Source organism: Elephantulus edwardii, unplaced genomic scaffold (genome assembly GCF_000299155.1).
Source record: "Elephantulus edwardii isolate Elephantulus edwardi_28Jun2011 unplaced genomic scaffold, EleEdw1.0 scaffold00117, whole genome shotgun sequence".
Taxonomy (NCBI): domain Eukaryota; kingdom Metazoa; phylum Chordata; class Mammalia; order Macroscelidea; family Macroscelididae; genus Elephantulus; species Elephantulus edwardii.
Window position 1 is genome coordinate 6,397,191 of NW_006399867.1, and position 26,229 is coordinate 6,423,419.

At 50.6% G+C, this 26,229-nt stretch overlaps 2 protein-coding genes across 2 annotated transcripts in view; one reads left to right on the top strand and one right to left on the bottom strand.

Moving 5' to 3' along the window:
• The first annotated feature begins 1,264 nt into the window (after window positions 1–1,264).
• GPRC5B (G protein-coupled receptor, class C, group 5, member B) lies at window positions 1,265–12,899 on the top strand. Its single transcript, XM_006892657.1, has 3 exons — window positions 1,265–2,270; window positions 11,191–11,303; window positions 12,855–12,899. The coding sequence occupies exons 1-3, from the start codon at window positions 1,265–1,267 to the stop codon at window positions 12,897–12,899; spliced, it is 1,164 nt and encodes a 387-aa protein (XP_006892719.1).
• Window positions 12,900–16,909: 4,010 nt separating this feature from the next.
• The window catches only part of IQCK (IQ motif containing K), a 184,529-nt gene continuing 175,209 nt past the window's right edge, over window positions 16,910–26,229 (bottom strand). The window contains exon 9 of the mRNA XM_006892711.1: window positions 16,910–16,968. Within this exon, the coding sequence (XP_006892773.1) occupies window positions 16,910–16,968 (59 nt within the window). The remainder of the gene's footprint in view (window positions 16,969–26,229) is intronic.

The following is a 26,229-nucleotide window of genomic DNA, read 5'->3' on the forward strand; positions in this document are numbered from 1 at the left end:
TGGGCTTGTCACTGGTGGATACAGGGGACTGTGAAGGGCAGTGCTATTTTGTACAGTTGTACAGGTCCATGGCTCTGACCAAAGATGCAAATGGGAGCTACAGTGGGTTTCCCTACTCTGTGAGGGGCTGCATAGCCTGGAGTAAGGTGTACCTTCTCTTAAAGTGTCCACAAGCATCATGTGGGCTGAAATACCCATTGCTGTTGGATTGATTCTAATTTATAGCGACTGTAAGTTAGCTCTGACAGCCGAGTGGTGAGTAATTGCTCTGCCAAACCAAAGGTGGTAGTGGTTGTTGTTAGATGCCATCGAGTATGACTCATAGCGACCCTATGAACGACAGATCTGAACCCTGTCCTATCCTGTGTCGTCCTCACACTTTCCGACATACACGAGCCCATTGCAGCAGTCCCCATGTCAATCCACCTCATTGAGGGGCTTGCTCTCCTTTGCCGACCCTCCACCCTTCCCAGCATCATCATGTTCCTCTCCAAGAAACAACCCCTCCTAGCAACATGCCCAAATTCTGTGAGACGAACCCTCATTATTCTTGCCTCCAAAGAGCCCTCTGGCTGCACCTTTTCCAAGACCTATTTATTTGTTCTCTTGACCGTCCATGGGATGTTCAGTGCTCTTCTCCAACACCACAGCTCAACGGCGTCAATTCTTTTTCTATCGTTCTTATTCATTGTCCGGCTCTCAGATGCAGGTACGCAGTTCAAATCCACCAGCTGCTCCATGGGAGAAAGATGGGCAGTCTCCTCCCATGAGATTTACTGCCTCTGAGGGTCAGCTATGGGTCGTTTCCAACTCGATGGTACACAACAACAACAACAACATGGTGACTATAAAACAGAGCAGAGCTGGCTCATAGCGTTAGGGAAACAGACTACTACATCTTCTCCCAAAGAGCCACTGGTAGGTTTGAACCTCCCACCTTTTGGTTAGCAGACACATAAGCCACTGCATCACCAGGGTCCCTCCATGTAGGCTGTGTTGTTGTTCCATGCCATGGGATCAGAACTGACTCACAGCTGACCCTCCAGCGAGTTTTCAGAGCCTAGGAGAGGAAATTGCTTCTATTTCTCCCTCAGAGCAGCCGGTGGATTCGAACCTTTGGCTTGGCAGCACAACGCCTTACCCACTAGGCCACCAGAGCTAGTAGCTTTGCAATGAGGGAGTCCCCTAAAGAGGTGTTTGTAAAGCGAGAGGCGGGCAATGACTCGGTTTCCCTCCTTTTTCCTTCCTGACATCAGCGAGAAAGATGAGAACCCACCACGCCTTCGCCTTCCTGCTGCTTTTCGTCATTGCCTCCGGGGCCTCGGAGAACGCCAGCACGTCCCGGGGCTGCGGCCTGGACCTCCTGCCCCAGTACGTGTCCCTGTGCGACCTGGACACCATCTGGGGCATCGTGGTGGAGGCGGTGGCCGGGGCGGGCGCCCTGATCACGCTGCTGCTGATGCTCATCCTGCTGGTGCGGCTGCCCTTCATCAAGGACAAGGAGAAGCGGGAGCCCGTGGGCCTCCACTTCCTCTTCCTGCTGGGCACGCTGGGCCTGTTCGGGCTGACGTTCGCCTTCATCATCCGTGAGGACGAGACCATCTGCTCGGTGCGCCGCTTCCTCTGGGGCGTCCTGTTCGCGCTCTGCTTCTCGTGCCTGCTGAGCCAGGCGTGGCGCGTGCGCAGGCTGGTGCGGCGCGGCAAGAGCCCGTCGGGCTGGCAGCTGGTGGGCCTGGCGCTGTGCCTGATGCTGGTGCAGGTCATCATCGCCGTCGAGTGGCTGGTGCTGACGGTGCTGCGCGACGCCAAGCCGGCCTGCGCCTACGAGCCCATGGACTTCGTGATGGCCCTCATCTACGACATGGTACTGCTGGTGGCCGCCCTGGCGCTGGCCCTCTGCGCGCTCTGTGGCAAGTTCAAGAAGTGGAAGCAGAACGGCGTCTGCATCGCGGTCACCGCTTTCCTCTCCGTGCTCATCTGGGTGGCCTGGATGACCATGTACCTGTTTGGCAACGCCGAGCTGCGGCAGGGAGAGACCTGGGGGGACCCCACCTTGGCCATCACCCTGGTGGCCAGCGGCTGGGTCTTCGTCATCTTCCACGCCATTCCTGAGATCCACTGCGCCATCCTCCCGGCCCCGCAGGAGAACACGCCCAACTACTTCGACACGTCGCAGCCCAGGATGCGGGAGACGGCCTTCGAGGACGACGTGCAGCTCCCGCGGACCTACATGGAGAACAAGGCCTTCTCCATGGACGAGCACAATGCAGGTAAAGTGGGGAGGCACCGCGAACGTTTGCCCCAAAGGGCTCTTATTTCTCTCCAGTGGGGACTTGGGGTCCTAGCAGATCAGAGCCCACAAATAATGGCCTCAGCATGAATTTCTCCTTCACAGTTTTTCCCTCCGAATTGCCAACTAATCTAACCTTTCAGATTTCTGACCTTCTTTTAAAAAGTCAGCTGGGCCAACATCAATTAGGCACCAATTGTTTTAAGACCCTGCCTTCAAACCACCCTCCAAACCCCAGAGTTGTGGCTGTCTCTTTAAATGGGAATACCCCTTCTGTTTGCCGCACTCCTCACCATTCCCTATTGCTCCCTGGCTCAGCCACTTGATAGCATATTAACATCCATCCCCTGGTGTCCTAGAAGCTTTCCAGTTTGCAATTTGTGTGCCCAGGGGGGATGCAGGGGGCTCTGAGGAGCAGTTCTCTTTTTTCCCCCCCCACCTCTGTCACCATAAATATAGGAGTCAGAATCCTAGAATCACGTGTCTTCAAATCTTGGCTCTGTCTACTTCTAAATGTGTCTTTAAGAAATGACTTGGCCTCTCCAAGCCTCAGTTTCCCATGCCTGTAAGACAGCAATGAGAACATCTTCCTTGTAGCAGTTTGTGAGAAATAATGCATTAGATGTAGTGTTCCTGCAGCACTTAGCAAGTAGTATGTGAATGGTGGTGTGGTTTCTGTGGAAGTTAAGATGAGGGCTCGGGTGCAGGTAGTTTAACTGGTAGCTGGTCCTGCTACAAAAGAGAGGCCGGAGAGAATAAGACCAGGGATGAGAAGCGCCAGGATGGCGTGGTTGATGAGCTAGGAGTCGCTGTGGGCATGTGGCCCTCCCTGAGGTTTACAGAGAATCAGTGTCATCGTTGAACCGCCAATGTATGGAGGACCCCCGCGGTCATTCTCCTCCCCTGAAACCTGGGGGAATGGAGAACAAGGACCTTTGGCTTTGGGCTGTCCACTGCCCAGGTACCCAAGACTGTCTGCTGCTATAGGAAGAATCTAGGTGAGCAAAAGGACCGCAGGACAGGCTCCCAGAGAACCTGGCCCAGGCTAGTCGCTAGAGTTGAACTTTCCAGTACTCGAGCTAAATACAAGTGCTTTACTTGGGCACCTGGAGGTATACCAGGCACCACAATAGAGCTGAGCCAAACCTGCTATTTTCAAGTTGGTCCCAACCCCTCATGACCCTGCTGGACAGAATGGAACTGCCCCATAGTTTCAGAAGCCACTGTAATCATTGACAGAAGCAAACTAGAATAAATGTGGAGCAGCTGGTGGGTTTGAACCGCAGAGCTATTGGTTGGCAGTCAGTCATTTTAACTGCTATGCCACCACGGCTCCTTAGGAGGAGGATGCTGTTAGGTGCCACCAAGTTAGCTCCGACTCATAGCTCCTGACAGAGCAAATCCTTGCCCGACCCTGCAGCGTCCTCGGCATCTGTCCCACGCAGTCCCTTTGCCGCAGTCACTGTGGCCTTCCAGCTCGTCAAGGGTCCCAGGCTTGATGTCCTCTTCCGGGACTGGTCCCTTTTGACAACAGGCCCAGAGTGTGCGAGATGACGTCTCGCCCTCCTGACATCTAAGGGACACTCTGGTTGCTCTTCTTCCATCCCAGATCTGTCCCTCGAGCACCGTGTGGCAGGCACTGTCTCAGGGCTTCACCTATATTGTCTCACTGGTCCTCACAGCCCGTCCATGGGGCAGGTGCCATTAGTATCTCAGTTGTATAGGTGAATAAATGGGGGCATCCATTAAATCGCTTGATCAAGGACGGACAGCCAGGATGTGGCCCCTTCTACATTTTCATGATTGCTTGCTTAGTGATAGTCACTCAGATGCCCGCTGCAAAGCCAGTGCTTAGGAGCTGGTCATAATGGGAAGTCAGCCCTGTTGGCTGAGTGCCCACACCGGAAACACAGCCCACCTGCCCTCTGCAGGTGGGGGATGAGCCAGCCGTGAGCGTCTTCGAGGTTGCCCACATCCCTCCTTCCAACCTGGAGGTACCACTCTTCTGCGCGCTACCTCCTGGCACGGCCCACAGTCCGGAACCCAAGCGGTTCTGGCTCTGGAGAGAGAGATGGCCAGAGTTCCTGGTGCAGCTTTTATCTTTCCAGAAAGAGCTGCCTCCATCTTTCCAGAAAGCCTCAGGCCGGCAGCCCTTGGATTTGGCAGGGTGTTGGTCCAGGGTCTCCTTAAGAGCCCAGGGACCCTGCAGAGGATGTGCTGAGCAGGAGTCAAGCAGTCTGTACATGGGGTCCTGGTGGGCGTTCTACAACTCCTGTAATAAGCGTACATTCCTGCTTTCCTGGGATACTGCTGTATCACTGTATCAGATTTTTCAGCACCACTTACGACCTTGAGAAGGTTAAGAACCAGTTGTTATTAAAGCCCATTGTCGAACTTCCTTGGCAGTAAAGCTGGGGTGCCAAGGTACCCAAGGTTAGGCTCCAAAGGCATGAAGAGGCTGCCTCTCCTGAGCGCTGACCGTGGGTAGCCATTCTGAGCCTTTCGGGTGGCTACTCCCATTGAATCTCTACAGTAACCCGCTCGGGCAGGCTTATTATCTCTCATCTGCAGAAAGGAAACTGAGGCACACAGAAACTAAGTGGCAGAACCAGCTCTGAGCCTCAGGGGCTGGCTCCGGAGCCCACAGGCTCACCCACTGTGACACACCACCCCCTTCTTCTCCTGACAACACTCAAGAGGCCTCAACCGAGTGTTTGGGCAGCACTGGGCCTCTGCAAAGATGGGGGTCTTCCAACCCAGGTGACCAGACAAGGAAACTGAGGCACCTCATTCAGGCCGGTGCTCCAAGTACTCAGCAGAGCAGGAGGGAGGCGCTTCTGTCAGACTGACTACCTGCATCTTCTCTCAGAGCAGTGCAAGGAATACTTACACGTCCACTTGGGGTCTAGAGATCAAAGGGCCTGGGACACCCCACCCTCACCCCCAATCAGACCAGCCAGTCCAGTGCTGGCAAAGAGAGTCACAGAGGCTGTAAAAGCTGAGAGGGGTCTGCACCCCCATTTGTTTCACACTGAGACACATCCCATAGTCAAGGAAGGCATTGTTCCACCCTCCTCTTTTTTCTCAAAAATAGAAATAATTTTATTTCTCCTTTCTGATGATAAAGGATCAATGCTAATCATATAAAAGATTCAAGCAAGTAAAAACATCATAAGAAACGGCCCCACATGTTATTTTCCAGAGGCAGCTACTGTCAAAGGTTCGCTGCTTTCTTCCCAGACAAGCGCACACCCCCTAAGTGACAGTTCCCTCAAGTGGTCCTAACTCTGGATGTACATTAGAATCGCCTGGACGGCTCAGGAAGCTCACCCAACGCTACCTGCCTCTGACTTCCCAAGACTGACTTTGGGCCGAAGCATCTGTTCAGCTCTGCTCCTGATCTGAGAAGGGAGCCTGGTGGCGGCCACTGGCCTGGCTGGTGCTGGGCTTTGTGCTCCCTGGGCCGAGTGCTCGTGGGCCCGTGTGCTCCCTGGGCTGTGTGCTCCCTGAGCTGCGTGCTCCCTGGGCCATGTGCCCGCGGGGCCGTGTGCTCCCTGGGCCACGTGCTCCCTGGGCCGTGTGCTCCCTGAGCCGCGTGCTCCCTGGGCCATGTGCCCGCGGGGCCGTGTGCTCCCTGAGCCGCGTGCTCCCTGGGCCGTGTGCTCCCTGAGCCGCGTGCTCCCTGGGCCATGTGCCCGCGGGGCCGTGTGCTCCCTGGGCCACGTGCTCCCTGGGCCGTGTCGTGTGCCCATGGGGCCGTGTGCTTGTTGGGCCGCGTGCTCCTTGGGCGTTGCGGTGGGGAGGCACCGTGAACGTTCGCCCCAAAGGGCTCTTATTTCTCTCCAGTGGGGACTTGGGGTCCTAGCAGATCAGAGCCCACAAATAATGGCCTCAGCATGAATTTCTCCTTCACAGTTTTTCCCTCCGAATTGCCAACTAATCTAACCTTTCAGATTTCTGGCCTTCTTTTAAAAAGTCAGCTGGGCCAACATCAATTAGGCACCAATTGTTTTAAGACCCTGCCTTCAAACCACCCTCCAAACCCCAGAGTTGTGGCTGTCTCTTTAAATGGGAATACCCCTTCTGTTTGCCGCACTCCTCACCATTCCCTATTGCTCCCTGGCTCAGCCACTTGATAGCATATTAACATCCATCCCCTGGTGTCCTAGAAGCTTTCCAGTTTGCAATTTGTGTGCCCAGGGGGGATGCAGGGGGCTCTGAGGAGCAGTTCTCTTTTTTTCCTCCCACCTCTGTCACCATGATTATAGGCGTCAGAATCCTAGAGTCACGTGTCTTCAAATCTTGGCTCTGTCCACTTCTAAATGTGTCTTTAAGCAAACGACTTGGCCTCTCCAAGCCTCAGTTTTCCATGCCTGTAAGAGAGCAATGAGACTATCTTCCTTGTAGCAGTTTGTGAAAAATAATGCATTAGATGTAGTGTTCCCGCAGCACTTAGCAAGTAGTATGTGAATGGTGGTGTGGTTTCTGTGGAAGTTAAGATGAGGGCTCGGGTCAGCAGCTCCTGGGCTCCCTGGAATCCTCGCCTCCCTGTGGAGAGCGCTCCCTGGAGCTGACTGCGGAGCTCCACTCGCCCACCGTAGTGCAGCTCTGCCGCTGGGCTCGCTGATTCCCTGTTCTGATCTTTCACCGACTGGAGCGTTGTAGCTGTGAGGAGCGAGCCAGTCAATTCCGGCTCACAACCGCCCTGAATAATAACACAGGGCTGCTCCATAGGGCTTGGGGTGTTCTTGACGGTAATCCTTCCAGAGGGAGCTTGGGTGGCAAGGAGCTGCACTGCCAACCCAGAAGCACATGGTTCCAATCTACCAGCTGCTCGATTGGAGAAAGATGGGCGCTTCCTATTATATATATAAAAGTATATCATATACACAGGGAGCCCTGGTGGCACAGTAGTTAAGCGCCCTCTGCTCAGTGCAAGTTTGTCACTCCCAACCACGTATTTGCTCTGTGGGAGACGTTCACGGTCATTTGCGCCTGTGAAGATTCCAGCCTAGGCTGTCACATGGGCCCTGTGAGTCAGAATCCACTCAGTGGCCAGAGGCTGTTATAGACAGCCCTGCAGCGACCCCTCTTCTGGTAATCTTTGTCCCAGCTGGAGGTCAGAGCCTGCCCTTTAAATCTTGAGACAGGCTGTCAGGTTGTCCCTCCGAAAGGTGAACCAACCTGTCTCTCCTTAAAAATGCATGAGAGCCATACCACCAACCTTGGGGCCACGGTGGTGCAGTGAACACAGGCATTGCTGAGACTGGAGGCTCAAGTCTATCCACAGGTGCTTTTGAAATAAGACCTGGCAATCTTTTGGAAAACCAGTCATTGAAACTCCTGAGTCAGCTCAACAGCAGTTGTTTTATTGATGATCCCAACCTTGCGTGCTGTCAGACCTTTCCTCCTCATGTGATGTCAGTTTGAGGACTACGATGTGTCTGATTCAGGCCACAGTCTTTTCGATTACTTGCTATGTATCTGAGAGCTGGGCAATGAATAAAGATGACAGAAAAAGAATTGACACCTTTGAGCTGTGGTGTTGGAGAAGAGCACTGAACATCCCATGGATGGCCAGGAGAATGAACGGATATGTCTTGGAGAGGGTGCATCTGGAGTGCTGTTTGGAGGCAAAAAAGATGAGGTTTCACCTCATATACTTCGGACATGTTGCTAGGCAGGGCTATTCTTTGGAGAAGGACATGATGCTGGGAAGGGTGGAGGGTCAGTGAAGGAGAGGAAGACCCTCAACCAGGTGGATTGACATGGTAACTGCTGCAGTGGGCTTGAGTGTGTCAGGAAGTGTGAGGATGGTGCAGGATAGAGCAGGGTTCAGATCTTTTTGTTCAATATGAGGCATACTTGACTCAACGACACTTAACAACAACATGTGTCTCCACTTCTGACAATAGCAAAGACAGAAAAATTGCTTCGGCACCAAAATTCACATGGGACCAGGCAAAGCAGGCAGGAAGCAAGGCCAAGGACTCTGACTTGAGGCAGCCTAGGACTACCTTTGTTCAGGAAACCCTTGCTCTGCCAAGCCCCGTAGTCACAGAAAGAACAGCTGTCGGCTTCATTGTTGCTGACCTCAGCCAGCTTGTTTTTAAGGAACAAGGCCCCAAGAGAAGTCTCTCCTTGGGGTCTGTAGGTCTCAGAGTGGGTACTAGCTTGGCCCCATATCTCCTGCCAGCCTCTCAGGCTGTCTCCCTGGAGAGTTTCCCAGTATCCTCACGAGAGGGCTGACCTATAGTGGCCTCCATGCTATTTCCTCCCCCTCCCTCTCCTTCCCCCCCAGTGAGACCCCCACAGGGAACAGGACTTCACCAGCCTTCTGCTTATTACTAAGCACCAACAAGGCATGAGGTAGGTGATAAGAGATTAAAATATACGACGGATGTCACACCTCAGATCACATCTTGGAATGTGTTAACGAGGCATGTTAGACATTCATCTTTCGAAAGAACCAGAGAATTCGGGTTCCGAGATCTCACTGGGGCCACAGGCTGTTTAAACCCTGGTCTTCTGCTTCCCAGAGGAAGGCTCTGTGTTGGCGTCTCGAACAGGGCCAACCTAGCCAGACAGGCGACCCCTGGACTGTGTGATTCCTGTGCAGCTTTTCAAAGCTAACCCAGGTCAGCTCAGGGTGTGTCCCTCTGGCTTTTCGAATTTGCAAGTAATACAAAATCCAATGTGAACTGCCTTGAGCAGAGGAAGAAAAAAGAATATACTGAAGCATGAATTTCAGGAATTTATCTATCAGGAGGCTCCAGGGATGACAAGATAAGATTTCTCTGCACCTCTTGACTCTGTTGGCATCGCAGAAACACAGCTCCAAGCTTTTGCATTGAGTCCCAAGAGTGAAGAGGTCTACTTCCCAGGATGTACTAGCAAAAAAGCCCAGGACTACCTCTGCTTGGACACAGTTGCCCTTCCCCAGAGCCAATCAGGAAGGTATGATGCCCTGATTGGCCAGGCCTAAATGATGCTCCTCTCCCCGCCCCCAAAAGTGGACAGTCCTAGCCATAGCTGAGAACTGAAGAGGAGGACTGTTCACAAGAAGAGAAACACAAAGACACTACAGAGAGGGGCCCCATGGCAGACTCTTTTTTTTGTCTCTGGAGAGCAGGTGCTTTGGCCTCTGTGTGTCTTCCCTTCTCTAGAGCAGGTCTAGGCTAGGAGCTGAGGAGAGCCCGCATCCACAGGTTACTCTGGCTTCCCACTCTGTTGCCTGGGAAGGACGTCTCTCTACTCAGGATGGTGCAGGACTTGCTGCTTGAAGATTTAGAGACGCTAAGAGGTCAAGGTTTTCATCAGTAGGTCTTGGAACATGCATTGCCTATCATCCCACTGTTTTTGGTCTAGCTGCCACTTCCTGTTTGAGTCAGTTGTAACTCATTACAACTCCAATGTGTGTCAGAGCTAACTGCGCTCCATAGGAGTTTGCTTATATTATTGGTATGTTTTCAGTAATGCTTTTTTGGCAATTTCAGTGAAGATCTGCACAGCAGTTAGGGTTCCCACCACGTGGGGTCTTCAGTGGATGATTTGTAGTTAATAGATCACTCGGCCTTTCTTCCAGGGGGACGTGAATCTATCTCTAGCCTTCTGGGGGTTTGGTGTCTAGCTAGCAAGGGTAACCATTTACTCCACGCAGGGGTTGAGTGAGCTCTTCCCACTGTCACTGACATTCAGATTCCTTCTGAGTAACTACATGTGCTGGTGAGAAAGCATAATACTGAGAGTGGGTCTGTTGGGATGAATTAGAGCACAGATTCTTCGCTGGGGCTCAAATGCTGGTTTTGACATTTCCTGGCTGTGTGGTTTGAGCCTCTTTGTGTCGCATGTCAGATGGAATTATTGAGAGTGGCCCATCATGTTAAGAACATTTGGAATTACTAAACATAATAATGTACTTTTCTGAATGGACCTGTATAAAGATTACAATGCACTATCAGAGGATTTTTACAGGATCTCTTGGTGGCCTAGTGGTAAGAACTTGCTCTGGAAGCCCAAAGGCACATGGTTTGAATCCACCGGCTGCTTCATGGGAGAAGAATAGGCAGTCTCTTCCCCTGTGATTTGCCACCTCTGAAAAACCCACTGGAGGGTCAGCTATGGGTCAGTTCCCACTCGACAGCACACAACAACCACCTCATTAGAGGATTTTGGTCCCAGCCCCAAGTCTGCGTGAAAACTTAAGCTCTTCTGCTTCTTTTTAAGCCAGAAAGCGAACTCCCTTTTGGAGACGACTTGTCGAGGCTTTGCTCGGCAAAGCAAGATGAGAGGGAAGATGGTGGCGATGCCATCTCGTAACTGAGACGGCCTTGTGCTTTGATTCGGCTTCTCCTTATGAAAAAAGGAAATTGAAACCTCTCAAAAGCACAGCTCCGAGGGAGAGGCTGCGGTGTGTCCACCTCCCAGACGCCAAGCTTGCTGGTTTACCACCTTTGCTCCCAACTTCCCTTCAGCTGTTTTAGGGCATCCCTTTGTCCTGGCCCTGTCAGTTTGCATTGAGGACAACCCTATTGTGTCCCTCATATCCCTGTTCTTGGTGTTCCCCCATTTCTGTGTCTCCAGAAGGGCCTGGTGTTTAGATGAGGTGGCATCTGTCCAGGCAGGGAGAGGCTTTGTCTCATGGGCCTGAGGGGGCATCTTCACCCTGGGCCTCCCCTCCCCCAAAAGTGTCATGATCCCCAAACTAATCATCAAACGCCACAAATTCCCCCGCCCTGCAGAGAGCCGGAGAACAAAGCCCCTTTGTGACTTTTGTTTTGAGTCAGGCTTGTGACAGAGGGGAGGGGTGAGTTGGGGTGGGTGCCCAGAGAGTGGCATCGATACAGGGAAAGCAAAGAGCAGGGAAAAAACTCTCTTTTTTCATGTTGTGTTGTGTCACTCTCTGCGGACGGCAGGATTTCGCAATGGCAGCCTTGGTAGCCGCCCCAGCGCCCCGTTCAGAAGCAACGTGTACCAGCCCACTGAGATGGCCGTTGTGCTCAATGGCGGGACTGTAAGTATCAAGATGTGACGTTCTGGCAGGAGGCCGGTGTGGGGACAGCGGCTCCCGGTGGGGACAGTGGCTCCCGTCCCTGCCCCTGCAGCTGGAGTGCATGCCACGCTTACGGGATCCCCGTCCAACATGCATGTTCAGATCCACCTCTCAGCAGCCACGTGCAGGCGTCTCTCAGAGCCCTCGCTCCAGAGGGCTGCTGGCCTGGATTTTCACTGCACATTGCCCCACTCTCTCCCTTGGGTGGGGGGGTGACGCTGAGAAAAAGCCCAGAATTATGAGGCCCTGGTAGATTTTGCTGACACCCAATCCCTTTAGGTCCCCTTCTTTACTGCTCCTCAAATCTGTGTAGCCCTAGCAGGGTACCAAGCTCCCCACTCTTCCAGAGACACTGAGTTACCATTTCCTTGTGAGAATATTCCAAACACTCATGGTCAGCGAGCCGGACTCACAGCTGACCCTCCAGTGGGTTTTCAGAGGCTGTAAATTACACAGGAGAAGGTTGCCCAGTTTTCCCCAGCAAAGCAGTAGGTAGATTCGAACCACCAGAGATGAGGCCCTTGGGTTGGCAGCACCGCTCCCTCCCCACCAGGCCACCAGAGCCTCCCTCTATGGGACCCAACACGCCCAGAGCGGGCAGTTACTATCTGATGCCAAACAGACCTTATAAGCACAGCTGTCATCATTTGTTTTGCCTCCGTGAAGTGACATCATTTTGTTTTTTTAGATCCCCAAACCACGCTCTCTCATCCCCACGTTTACCTTGCAGGCATAGCTACCCGCTTCTTTTCAGAAACGCCTCATGAGGCCATTTGCACGCGCCAATCGAGTTTCCATTCTCGCCGTCATGTACCAGTTCCATAACTCAGCCCGAGCATCTCCGTGAGGGGCGGGCTGGGTCTCCAGAGAGCGGGCCTCATCTGACGCGGGCGCTCAGGTTTTCTTGGCCTTTTCCATGGCCCGATTAAAGGCATTGATTACGGTCGGGAGACAAGACTCACCGAGCCCCGTTCTCTGCCCGCCTGCAGGGCGGTTTATCATCAATAGTGCCAAGAAAAGCTGAACCCCTGATCACAAGCATTTGGCCACCAAGTGCTCCCAAGCCCAGCCCCTTATAGTACCCTGTAACCCCCCCCCCAAAAAAAAAGAACACAAACACCCCAGCCTGGAGTTAGAAAGAGAAGTGTGTTTCTGGGTCAGGAAAGGCTAAGAGAATTTTGTAAAGTACCAGGTGAATCGGAACCGACTCCTAGCCAGACCTTCCAGTGGGGTTTTCAGAAGCAGTCAGTCACACGAGGGGAGACTGTCCATCTTTTGCCCGGGTGAGATTGATTAGGGGTGAAAGATGCTAGAAAATTGGGAGCTAGTTTCTTGAGCTCAGGACCAGCAAGCAGCACACAGTAGCTGCTGGACTTTGGGGGTGTCCGTTCAGACCATCTAGGTAGAAGTGAGAGTTCACGTACCCCTGCTGTGTTGTTCACCAGTCGCGTTCTGTGTTGACTCTGTCACGTATGGAGTTCTCAGTTCTCAGTGTTTTATCCTTGTTTTCAGATTCCAACCGCTCCGCCAAGTTACACGGGAAGACACCTCTGGTGAAAGGCTTTACGTTCCAGAGAATAAGAATCTCTCTTACCGATTTTATTCCCTGGCCGTGTCTTTCTCGAGGGAGAAATCACTTAACAGTAGCCGACCCAGGCCGCCTCCCAGCCAGGAGATATTTTTTTGGTTGTTTTTTTGTTGTTTTTTTAAAAAAAATCTTGGCTTCAGGGCATTTCATGTAAATGTGAACACTGCTGAACTGAAAAGCTAACACCAACTGCCCTCCCCAGGCCCGCCACACAACCACGTAAATACCAGACCAACCTCAACCCCTGCAAACTAAAGCGAAGCTAACTGCAAATAGTATTAGGCTCACTCGAGAGTGTGGCTGGGAAGATGATTCCAACTGCTGTGGGGAGGAGGGAGGGTGGGACAGAGCCAAATTCACAGAAGGGGGACCAGGCGGATGCGGGTGGCATGAGGGGTGGTGGGGACCACCACCCTCAGCAAGTGCCCCCCCCTCCCCAGAGATGTCGGCCCCTTGCTCGAGCAGTGCTGGTGAGACCAGCTCCCTGTGGTTTGCACACTTCAGGGGGTGTCAGGAGCAGCTGTGGGGGATATGAGTTAGAGATGAGGCCCAACTCCACTGTGGAGGGAGCTTTAGAGCCACTGTTGGCGGAAGGGCTTGAGCATGTGCCAAAGATAAGTTAGAAAACGGTGACCCAACCACTATTTCTCCAAGGGGCCTCAGTAGCGCCTGTGGTGAGAAAGGAGTCCCCTCCCTGGGAGACCGCAGAGCCAGGTATGGGGCTGCAGCCTAAGAGCACTCCATGCAGTCCTGTCTTCCCTTGACCCTCTCTCCCCCTTCCTGCACCTCCCGGGGCTTCTCCAAGTCCTTTCCCAATTTTATTTCCATGTTCATTACAAATGGTGAAGACTCCCACCCAGGGAAGCCAGCCCGCCTGCAGTGAATTTCTCCTTCCATTAAACTGGTCTGCTGGGAGTTCCAGCCAGGATGGGGTAAACAGCTTGGGACTTTTCCTGCTGCATTTGGAGGGTGTGTGAGGACATTTTTAGCTTGGTTTTCTGCCGTTTCCATGAAAATGGTTCTCCAAGCCCATTGCTCTGTCATGGTGTCCATCTGTCCTGAGCAAATCATTCCTTCGTTCTGTGGCATTGCCAACATCTCGGCCATTAAAGCCCCATGTTCTGTTTGGCCAGCATAATTACCAGCGAAGCAATAGGCAAGGGTTTGCAACCTGAGCACGTGGGATGCAGCGAGGAGGGCGGGGCCTTCGCATATAGTCTAATCACTATTGCTTTTTTTTTTTTTTTTACTTTTCTGTAAAACAACCCATAAGCCTTTAACCTTTAAAGAAGATGAGAAGGGTTACTGTTCTGAGGGGAAATGACCTCTCTATGAGCTAGTCCGTCGGATCTGAGTGTTTTAATAAACCTTCTGATTTTTCTTGAGATTTTAGTCTCTGCTGTGTCCCCTCCCCTCCTCCCTGTCCCCATCCTCACAGGGCATGTGGGGCCATCCTGGCCATGCCCGCTGGAGCCCCCTCCTGCCAGTGTGATTCCAGCTCGCACATTCCCTTCATGTTCACGCATGGAGAAAGAGCTGCATGGCACCAGACGCCACCCCTCCCCGACTTACAGCAGCACCCTCCACCCACACCCCCTGCCCAGAGCATGCGCTTGCTTGTAGAAAACCAGATTTCAGTCCTCTGACTGAAAACTCCCGGTACTGGGGAAGGGGTGGGCGGGCAGGACGCTAGGACCGGGGCTGGGTGGAGTAGGGGGGCAGCTGCATGGCATGCAGACCCGGTATTCTGGACAGAGCGAGCCCCGAGCACCTGGGTCCAAGCCGCTGCAAACCACAGCCTTCCGCATTCTCGTGCCAGGACATGGCGGTTCACCCCCGCTGCCTGGAGTCCTTTGGAACTCTCTGATCCGCCAGTGACCGGGTCTGCAGGCCACCCCCTTGTCCAGAGGGAGCCCTCCGCACAGTCACTTTCTCAGTTCTTTGTTGTCCAAACGTACAAGGTGAGCACACAGCCCGGGTGGCATCAAGAGGGGAGTAACCTTTCACCACCATAAAATTGAGCCAGCTTCCAGCCACGGGAAACTCACTTAACAAAACCTTTTCTCTTTCAATTTTATTTTTAAATCTCTGGTGTGCACTCCTGAGTTCTGCTTTATGTTGGTCTTTGGCTGAGAGTGGGCCCTGAGGCCTCACAGTGGGGGCGGAGGTGGGGAGTAGGAAGAGAACGGTCACTCTTCCTGTGACTTCACCTGATGGGTGCAGAGAGCCATCTGTGCCAAGAGACTGTGGCCACCAGTTGCCCCCTCCTCTGAGCAGCTTCAGTACCGAATTAAATGGCACCTCTGTTCAAGACCTTTCTATAAACAAGACTTGTTTGGGGCAAAATGATTAGAAGGTGAGCATCTGTGATCAAAATACCTAATTGTAAGCACAAATCTTACTGTGTCTGCTTATTAAAATCACTTTGGGACTATAACAGCCACTCTGCTCCTCCTTTGCATGGAAAAACGGCGTTCCCTCCCCATATCTTTGTTGGAGACGGGAGGGTGGGGTGGGGAGTGAATCGACTCTGAGAACTTACAAACAGGCAAATTCTGCATGTCTTAAGCAGCTCTGGGTTTTAAGATCTGGTGGTCGAAGGTGGAAATGCAGGGCTTCCATCACCGATTCCTGCAGGGTCCCTGAACAAGGGTGACACTGGTGTGTGGCTTTCGGTCAGCAGCTTCTCGTCTGGCCCAGGCGGAGGCGAAAGTCTCAGGCCCAAGCGGAAAAAAGGAAGCACTGTGGCTTTTATAACCCAATGATGTTGTGGTGATACCAGCTTACAGACGCTCTTGGCAGGTGCTTTTATTAATTGATATAAAGAGCTACGGCTCCTTTTTTGATAGATAATATATATTTATTAAATGTATTAATGTGTGTTTTATAATGTTTCTTCCCTCCCTGGCTGACTGTTGCATACTTATGAAAACAAATGGTGAAAGAGACTTCATGACAATCAGTGTGTATCATAAATGACTATATATAAATATTACAAATTTTAAAGGTTGTAAAGCATGGGCAGATAGGTTTTATTTTCAAAATGCTGTTCTTAACACACAAATAAAGGCTTTCCTATTTACTTAAAGACGTGTGGTAGCTTGTCAAAGCAATCTAAAGCAAGGACTTAGGTGTCTAAGTCTGCCCTCAGGCCGAAGCTGGCATTTGGAGCTGGAGAATTCTGGTTCAAGAAGCCCACAGAACAAATGAGGGCGATCAATTCACTTCACCCAGAAAACCAAGGACTTTGTATAACACTGTGAGGCCAAAACAACAAAGCTCCTCTCTCTGCTATTATCTGGGTATGAATGTCTCATCTCTGTTGGTTTTGCAGTAAAAGCCAAGAGACTGTCTCCTTTGGAAATGATCACAGACAATGATGTCCTTTTTAAGTAAAATGGAAAACAGTAGCGAGTAGGTAAAGGGGAAGCTCAGCTTGGAGATGTGGGGGTTAACTGCAAAGGCAGCTGGGAAATGGGCGAGGGGAGTGCTTCTGGCCCTCTGGAACTAGAGTTCTCTATACACTTGAGTGATGGTTATCATGGGAGCCTTCAGAGGCTTAGAGAATGAAATTTGGGACATTCCCCCCCCCTCAAAGAATTAAGACTTTGGTACTTTCTTCTGATAAACTTTATATATTGTTTAGGAAGTTCTGGTGGCCTAGTGGCAAAAAGCTGCACTGCAATCCCAAAGGCACATGGTTCAGATCCACTAGGTGCTCCTTGGGAGAAGGATGGACAGTCCCCTCCCGTGTGATTAACTGCCTCGAAGGTCAGCTATGGGTCAGTTCCGACTCTACAGTACACAACAATAACAATGCCTGTTTGCCATTAATCCTCCCGTGTGGAAATGATTCTAAGTTCTCTTGTCCCAAGTTTTATTGTTAAAGAAAAGACAAAGGAGCAGGACATTTCAATGTCTGGATATTTCACTCGTGTGGGGTACTTGGAACGCCAACTGGGAGAGACACCAGCGGTGGTTACTGCGGTGGGTTCTTCGGGGCGTCCACCTCGTCATCGTCCTCCATTGTGCATTTCACTGCAAAGAAATGAGAGCAGAAGGTCAGGACTGAGTTAAGGTTCTGTAACAAGGAGACAGGCTTGGCCTTTGGGAACGAGAACCTTCAGGAGAACCTGCCAGCATCTGCCCAGCACATTCTGTGGCCGCAGCAGCTCGGGATCCACTGTCCTGCAGACCAACACCCGAGGGTTCAAAGCCTCTTCAGAGTCACGCTCGGGTCCTTTCTTATTCCCTTCGGGGAAAGGTCAGAAGTGTACTTGACAGGTTGTGGGGGATGAAGGGAGGAAGTTTTACTAAAAGATGGTGACAGATTCCAGGCTCTTGACCAACCCGATCTGTCACCACTCCCCCTTCTCTCCTCCCTCAAAATGCTTGCTGCGTCACTGAAGTCATTGTCAAGGTCAGTGACGAGACTTCTCTAGTCTGTCCCAGTCTGGGCAAGAATGTGCTCTGTTCTTGCTGATTTCCTAAGACTGTCAGACTGGGAGGTTCCCTGTTTGTGAGAGATTAAACCCCATCACCACCACCCCCATAGATAAAAGGCTTCCCCACATAGAAGTGAGAACTCCAGTCCTGGTTCTTTTGTGAAGATCCTCTCTTAATGTTTTGCTACTAAATCCAAGCACTTGCCTCTGTGTTAATCTAGCCTGAGCTACATACGGCTCAGAGTATCTGGAAGGCAGTGTTCTAGGATGTTCCCAGCGCTCACACTGCTGCAGACATTCCTGGCAAGCCTGTTCACTGACCCCCAGCGACAGTGACTGACACATTCACCAGACACCGGGGTGGGGGTGGGAGACAGACAAACCTGTGAAGCTGGAATGCGAGACCCCAGACCACCTCCTCCAGGGTGTAACCCTCACACTTTCTTTCATTTTTTTTTTTAGCCGAATTAACAAAAGTTTATTTCGGGTTCAAACCCGGGCTCCCACGTGCTGACACAGCAGCATCCACCCGAGAGCCGCACTTTCGATCCTTATAGTAAAGAGTATTATTTTCCACCTCACACAGATTCCAGCTTTCCCAGATTTTGTCTTTCCTGCTGCAGATAGACTGAACGTGTTCAGCAGAGGTGAGCCCAGCCGGCTTCACCTGCGGTGCACCTGCTGCTGGGGACACATGGACTTCAAGGGGTCGCAGTCAAAGGTCATTCCAAGAAAATCCCTTTTACTCTTGGCCTTGAAGACTTGAGTTTGTAAAGTCTGGGTTTCCACCAGCCTGAGTTTGCCACCGCTCTTTTCACAGCATGAAGCCAGGCTTCCCTCTCCCCCTCCTGGAGATACCTGGTGTATAAAACAAATGCCAGGTGTCAAAGAAGGATGTTTGGAAGGCGCCTCCTTTACTCACTTGTCATGAGAATTAATGTCAGCTGCCTGAGGCACCTGCTGGGTTTCTAACTGGGTTTTGATAAGTCAAAGCAAGGAGGCATTTTTAACACCTGGAGCCTCTACTCACAGGAAGTTTTAAATATTTTCTGTGAGCACTGTCACATGGATAGCAAAACCTGTGAAAACCTGTGAAAGATGGAATACGTAAAGCAGAAGCCTGTCAGAGACGGAAATGCATTATGTTTTCCACTAGAAACAAATGATATCGGACATGGCGGTCAGCTGGCACAGTCCACAAGGATAACATCCGACTTTGGTGAGTAGGGACTGGGGTCAAGCGAGCTGCTGAGGGACCATCTAAACTACCATGTGTCCCCCCACGCAACGCAAAGAAGAAGGAAGAAAACCAAAGGATCATGGGAACAGCCTGGCCCAAGGACTAACACAAGAAAATGTAGACGGTTCCTTGATGCCACTACTGACCATTCTGAAGGGGGCCCACAACAGAAGGGCACCTGATAGTGGGAGAAAAATATGGAACTCAGGATTTCCAAAAAGGTAAGGCGTACTGCAGTGATTTTGAATTAAAATTCATTTTTTTAAAAAAAAAGGGGGTAAGGCTTACGGGGAGGCAGAGGAGGACAGAGACCAGTGGGACCCCCAGGACTATGCACCCTTCAGATCTGGAACCAAACTGGCCCTCTTGGCTCAACTTTTAACCAAATAACAGGCCTATCAATAAGCTGATAGGTATCACCATGGATGTGTGGCCACTCCTTATCAAAGTCAGCCCCAGGATAACCTTAGAACAGGAAGTGATAGAAGGATGAATGGCAAGAGGAAGTGCAGGGAGGAAGTGGGAAGATACTGTCATGTTGGAGAGACAGTGGTCAATGTCACAATGCAAAAGGTGTATGATGTGCTGAGCGGAAAGCCCGTTCTGTTACCTTTTCACTCGAGTCACAGTTAAAAAAATAAAGTGGTAAGAGTGTACCTGCCAGAGGCTGAATGCTGTGAGACCTGGAAAAACAAGGCAGTGCCGTTCAGTCCTGGCTGCGCCCATTTCGCTGTGTTCGAGAGGGCTACAGGCAGCCACAGGGCCGGCCCTGTCCGCACCAGGAAGAGACTGATGAGACAAGGAGCTGTTCTTTGCATATCACCGAGTATTCTCACCAGAACCCAGCTGATCTGAGATGCGCTGGTAAATGGTGAACTGTCAGTGGGAGAGGGTGTGCTAATCCATAGCATATACCAGTTTCCAGCTGCTCCAAATGGCAGGATACAGCCTGGGAGGAGATGTGCACACCTGGATGGCACCAGCTCCAGCACACCAGGAGCACCAGTCAGGCTTACCTTTACAGCTCCACGTTTGGTTGGAGGGGGCACAAGCAGTGACAACTGACCTAAAGGCCAGTGGTTGGAATCTTCCCAGCAGCGCGGAAGAAAGGCCTGGTGAGCTGCTTCCTTAAATTACTAAGGGGCTCCCTTCTCTGCAAGCCTGACATGAAGCCTGGGTAAAAAGCCGTCCAGGATTATTTTTAAGATGGCATTTTATTGGGTTTTAGGTGAAAGTTTATGCAGCACATTAAATTCCCATTTTACAGTTTTTATACAAATAGCTCCAAGCTATTCGATGCCACTTCACAGTGTGCCAGCATTATTTCCATCCTGTTTGCTCTCTTTCCACTGCTCTAGCTTCCCTCCCATTCTCATCTTTGCTTTAGGGTACATGTTGACCATGTGGTCTCATGTTGTTGTTATGAACGAAAGACCTGAAAACCTGCATGACTTTCATCATTTCTCCAAGTTCATAGAGTTTCTGGAGGCAAGCTATATCAGAGGTGAGCTATTTCGGAAGTGGATGCTACTACTGCTTCTCACAGTTCATCATTTACTCATGCGTTACTCTTGGGTGACGTTACTTCATAAGCCTGAACAGTTACCTCCAGAAATAGCTTTAGTTGCAACTTCAGAGGGTAGTTTGGGTTGATAATCTCAGCGTTTCTGTAAGTCTTGTTGTTGTTGTTGTTGTGTACCGCAGAGTCAGAACTGACCCATAGCTGACCCTTTTGGCAGGTTTCCAGAGGCAGTTAACCTCATGGGAGGAGACTGCATCCTTCTTCCATGGAGTAGCTGGTGACCTTGAACCGTGTGCCTTGTGTATTGCAGCACAGCTTCTTGCCACTAGGCCACCAGAGCTCCTATAAATCCAGTAGGTCTAGCTTTGCATAAAAAATATGAACTTTGTTCTGTTTTCTTCCCGTTCTATCCAGGACCTTCTATCGTGTCAGACAGTTGGCAGTGGTATCTGGGCACCGTCTAGTTCTTCTCTTTTCCATTTAGAAGAAGCTGTGGTTTGTGTGGCTGTTAAAACTGCTGGGTGCGTTTCTTCCCTGAGCCTCTTATTTCCTTCATTCTCTTTGGCTCCGTGAGCAAAGCCCACACTCACAGTGACTCTCTAGGAGTGAGTGTGACTATCCCGTGGGGTTTCTGCGGCTGCAGCTCTTTTCTGAAGCACATCGGCAGGTGGGCTCAGACAGCTGGCCGTGAGGTTAGCAGCCACGTTGTACTTTCAACTCAACCCAGGTCTTTCTAATCCGACAGCTGTTCCATGAGACAAACATGGGCCGTCTCCTCCCGTGCAATTTGTAGCCTCTGAAGACCTGCTGGAGGGGCAGCTGTGAGTTGGTTCTGACGCACGAGCAATGCGTTCCACACACTTCCGGGGCCAGAACTGACCCCACAGTGAGGAATGAGTGGTGGGCAGGGACCTGTCAGATGGTCTCCAGGTGTTTTCTGATGCAAGTAGATGCGCGTTCTTACAGGTCCTCAGGGGACTCTTCTGCACAGGTGACAAACCCCCTCTCCCTCTCCCTCATCTTATTAAAATATAGCTTCTGATTCTGTATGGAGTGTAGGGCCTGTGGAATCTCTAAGCAGAAGGTCAAACCAGAATGTCCTGGTTCCAAACTTGGTTGAGACCCACTGACCACTGGTTCTCTTCCCTGCTACAGTAAAGGATCACCTGGGGAGGCTGGAATTTACAGGTGCTTGAGCCTCACCTCAGAAAGTCTGATATTTATTGATAGCACTCCTTGTTGTTTGGTTTGTTTTTTCTTGTGTGCTGTTGAATCGGACCCGACTGGCACAGGAGGAGATTGCCCCTACTTCTCCAGCAGAGCATCTGGTGGATCCGAACTGCCACCTTCAGGATTGCAGTGCAGCTTCTTGCCACTAGGTCACCAGAGCTTCCTTATAGCACCTCATGTGAGGCTCACCCTGTGTGAGCCCAGCCACGGCTGACAGTACACATTGGGTGACAAAGACAGTACTCTGAGTTCAGGGCCTGGCTCCGCCTGTAGTGGTGACTTGAAAATCATCATGGATTCTCTGTGGAGAGGGGAAAATTGAGCCTCTGCCCCTAAGAAGTGATGCCAGTCAGAACCTTAAAAAAACCAGGAGTCAAAAAAACAAAAAAACAAATCAACCAAACACCCAGGAGTCCCACTGGTGCCAAGGACTAATACAACCCCCACTGCTAACGAAAGATTGTCAGTTCGAGTCTACCCAGTGGAACTTCAGAAGAAAAGCCTGGTGATTTACATCTGGAAGATCAGCCATTGAAAACAGAACCATCAAACCCAGTTTGACTCTGACACACATGGAGTGGCTATGAGTTGTGACTGGCTTGACAGACCTTGAAGTCTGAAGGAATATCCTTAAAGGGAGCTCTGGTGGTTCAGAGAAAAGGAACTGGACCACCAAGGTACGTGGTTCAAAACCACTAGCTGCTCCACAGGAGAAAGATGGACCATCCTCCTGCTGCATGATTTACAGCCTCTGAAAATCCACTGGAGGGTCAGCCTCGAGGGACAGGATTACATTGCTAAAAATCAGGAAACAAAAGTCTCTCTCTAAGCGGTAGTCCTCTGTACAAGCAGGACCACACTTAATAGTTGGGGCAGCAATGGACAGGGAGGGAGCAGGCAGAAGGTGGGGTGGCTATCTTTAGCGACTTAACCCTCCCAATTGGCGGTCAGATCACCACCAACAAACCCCTGGTACAGTTTAGAATTCTTCACAACTTCTAAGGCATCGTGCTGCCTGTGAGTCTCAGGATCTCTGCCACTGAAAATACGGCTGGTCAACAACTAGCAGATAAGTCACCCTCCCCCAGGTGCTGTTGGGGAGGACTGGCCTCTGGGATAAACTCTACCTCAGACTCACTGCCATCAAGTCGGAAATGATGACAGCGTAGGAAATGACTGCTAGCTGGCCTTCCAGTGCGTTTCCAGGGCTATAAACTGCACTGAAGGAGACTGTCCATCTGTCTCCTGTGGAGAGGCTGGTGCATTTGCACCATCAGAGAAGTGTAAGTGACCTTGGGGTACACAGTGCAACTTGCTTTGGACCAGGTCACCAAAGCTCTTTTAAAAAGATTAAATGAGGGCGCTCTGGTGGCCTAGTGGCAAGAAGCTGCAGTGCAATCCCAGACATATGCGGTTCGAATCCACCAGATGCTGTGCTGGAGAAGGAGGGGCAATCTCCTCCTGTACCAGTCAGATCCGATTTGATGGTATACACACACACACACACACACACACACACAATTTTAAAAAACTATTAAATGTCACTTGGTTGATGTAAGCGCTACTAACCTAACACAGAATGCCCCTTAGAGGCAAGGACCCCATCGTGGTCTGTAGAGATAAGGATGGCAAGACTCCTTCACTGCAGACATGCTGTCAGGTGGAAAAGGTTCTGGTAAAGGGCATCATGCTTGGGAAGGTGGCAGGTCAGAGAAGCAGAGAAAGAGGCCCTGAACAAGATGGACTGACACCGACTCCTACAATGGGCTTGACCACAGTGGACATACTGAGGGTAGCGCAGGATCAGGTAAGGTTCATATGTTGGACACGGGGTGACTACGAGTTGTTGTCCATGTGACGACACCTAACAACAACCACAACCCAAGAGAGTACTTTCAGTTGCCTCCTATGCAAAGACAGCTGGAATGAATGGAAATTGAAGGGTGGGTGCTTTTTGTGTTGGCAAAGAATATGGACTAAACCACAGACAGCCAGAAGAACAAAACAAATCTTTCTGGGGAGAAGTGCCGCCTGAGCGCTCCTTGGAAGTCAGGAGGATGAGATTCCATCTCACGTACTTTGACGTGTTACCAGGAAGGACCAGTCCTTAGAGAAGGAAATCATGCCCGGTAAAGTAGAAGGCTGCGAAGAAAGAGGAAGACCCTCGGTGAGATGGACTGCCTAATTGGTTGTGGAGTGAGCTCAATTATAACAACTGTGAAGATGGCTAGGCAGCATTTCCATCTGTGATATACAGGGTTGCTATGATTCAGAACCAATGTAACGGAGCACCTGACAACAGCAATAGGATATTATTTACAAAGTTTAACCAATTTAGGAATGGAATACAGAATGGTGAAACTACTCTTGGAGGGTGGAGGTTGGGTGTAAGTGAGTGAACCCTCATCTGTAGCACCAGGGACTCGCTACAGAAGGTCTCAAGTTGACAGGACAAGCCTAGATCTAGACAGGAAGCGAGGCAGCAGTGGATGGTTCTGTGTCCTTCAGGGCTGTCCTATATATCTTGTCAACCATGTGAATCATGGACAAGAATTACTTTGCTAAAAATCAGGAAACAAAGTCTCTCGCTAGCAGTCGTCCTCCAGGTCTCAGCAGAACAGAGCCCTGCACAAACAAGACCACACTTGATAGTTGGGGAGCCACTGAGAGGCAGGGAGCAGGCAGAAGGCAGGGCGTCCACCTTTAGAATCCTCATCCCTCAGGGTTGGCGGTCAACACTAATGGGCAGATGCCTCAGTGCCCCTGCGTCCTTGTCCCCCTGGGCGAGCTGGTCCCCGGCCAGTTCCGGAAGGGCTGGGAGTGGAAAATCCCGGGGAGATGTGCCAGCCCTTCAGCTTCAATTAACAGCAGTGTGACAAGAAAGGCCCTGCATACTAATAAGACCTACAGCCTTCACGGTCTCCTCTATCAGGTCACCTCAGCCTCATCCCAGACAGCAGTAGGGCTAGGACTCCAACAGGGAGGGGAAAAACCTCCCAGCAAAACCCAGAATGACAGGGGCGTCTGGCCTGGGGCTCTGGGTAAAGTACAGATTGCAAGCATCTGCCTAGACCTTCTGAGTCAGACCCTGCAGAAGTGGAGTCTGAGGATCAGGATCTCTCCATCACCCCATGTCTTCTCAACCCTTGCCTCTAGTGAGGAAAGAGGACCTGTTTGAGTTTTTTTTTTCAAAAAAAAAAAATATATATATATTATTATTCATTTTAATGAAAATTTAGAGACCTTGGACTTCCATTTATTCATTGTTGTACTTTTTCCCCTGCCCACCCTTCCCTTCCAGTTCTTTCTTTGAAACGTAAAAGAAAAATTCTTTCATTGTCATACAATCCCTCCCCCCAAGTCCACTCCACTGTGCAGCATTCATTCTGGACTCCTGTCATGACAAAAATACTTAATAATATCCCTTTTAAACAGTTCTCACTCATCTGTTTCAACGCAGTACACATTATTTATCCCCTCTTTCTCAGGCTCCCCCAACCCCGATGTCAGTCCTGTTTTACAACAGTGGCACTATGCAGTATTTGTCCTTTTATGACTGAGATACTTCACTCAGCATAATGTCCTCCAGGGTCATCCAATTTTAAAAATATTTCATGAGTTCCTTGCTTTTCAATGCAGCATAGTATTCCATTATGTGAATATACCAGAGCTTCTCTATCCATTTATCTGTTGATGGGCACTTGGGTTGTTTCCAACTCTTTGCTACTGTGAACAAAGCTGCAATATGCATGAGTGTGTATATATCTGCTTGGGTGGCAAACAGAAATACCATTTGATCCAGCAATTCCACTATTTGGAATATACCCCAAAGGACCTGTTTCTTTCTTTTTTTTTAGGACCTGATTCTTAAAGGTCCATGGCAGGAATGTCCCCATGGGGACACTGGAGAGTGGATGCATGGTTACAGTGTCCCAGGCTTGTCAGCAGCATATACATACAGGCTTCAGTACTTTCGTGTCTCTAGAGAATCCAGCCGAAGACACTGTAGTTTTTACTTTTAATTCCTTTCCCCAGCTCCTGTTGATTCTGACTTATGGTGACCCCGTATATGCCTGGGCAGAACTGTGCTCTTTAAGGTGAATGAATGACTGGTGTGGTGGTTTTTTTAAAGACACTTTCCAGGCTTCACCTGGAGTTGGACTTGGACTTCCAACCTTCTGGTTAGCAGCCAAATGCATTAATCACTTGCACCATCTAGATTAAGTACATGGTAAAGATTGGCTATTATTATTTTTACAGTATTGCCTTTGATTATCAGGAGCCTAGAGGGGGAGGCAGAAAAAGAAGAGAGAAATATTTTGGAGAAGATTACTGAATATATCCCAAGGACTGTCTAAAGAACAAATAGTTGGGTCTCAGAGAAGGTACAGCCAGAGTGTCCCTTGGAGGCATAGATGACAAAGATCTATATCCTATACTGTTGGGCATGTTGTCAGGCTACTTCCTGGAGAAGGACGTCATACTTGGAAAGGTGAAGGGATGGCAAATGAGAGGAAAACCCTTAACCAAGTGGACTGACACAGTGACTACAGCAATGGGCTCAAGTATGTTAGAGATTGGGCGATAGATAGTCCAGGATAGGGCAGGGTTCAGACGTCTTGTTCACAGGGTCGCTCTGAGTCAGACTCAACTGACAGCATCTAACAATCACCACCACACCAAGTGGCATCTTGAGCTGTCTGGCTTCCACTTGGAGGCTTTAGAACCTCTGTGGTGTCTGTGTTCTCACAACCACCTCTCACCAGGGAGATGAAGGTAAGATACAACCTGAGACACTCTGTCCATAAAACCAAACAACAGGCTACCTAAACCAGTTTTAAAAGTCGGCCTTTTTTTTTTTT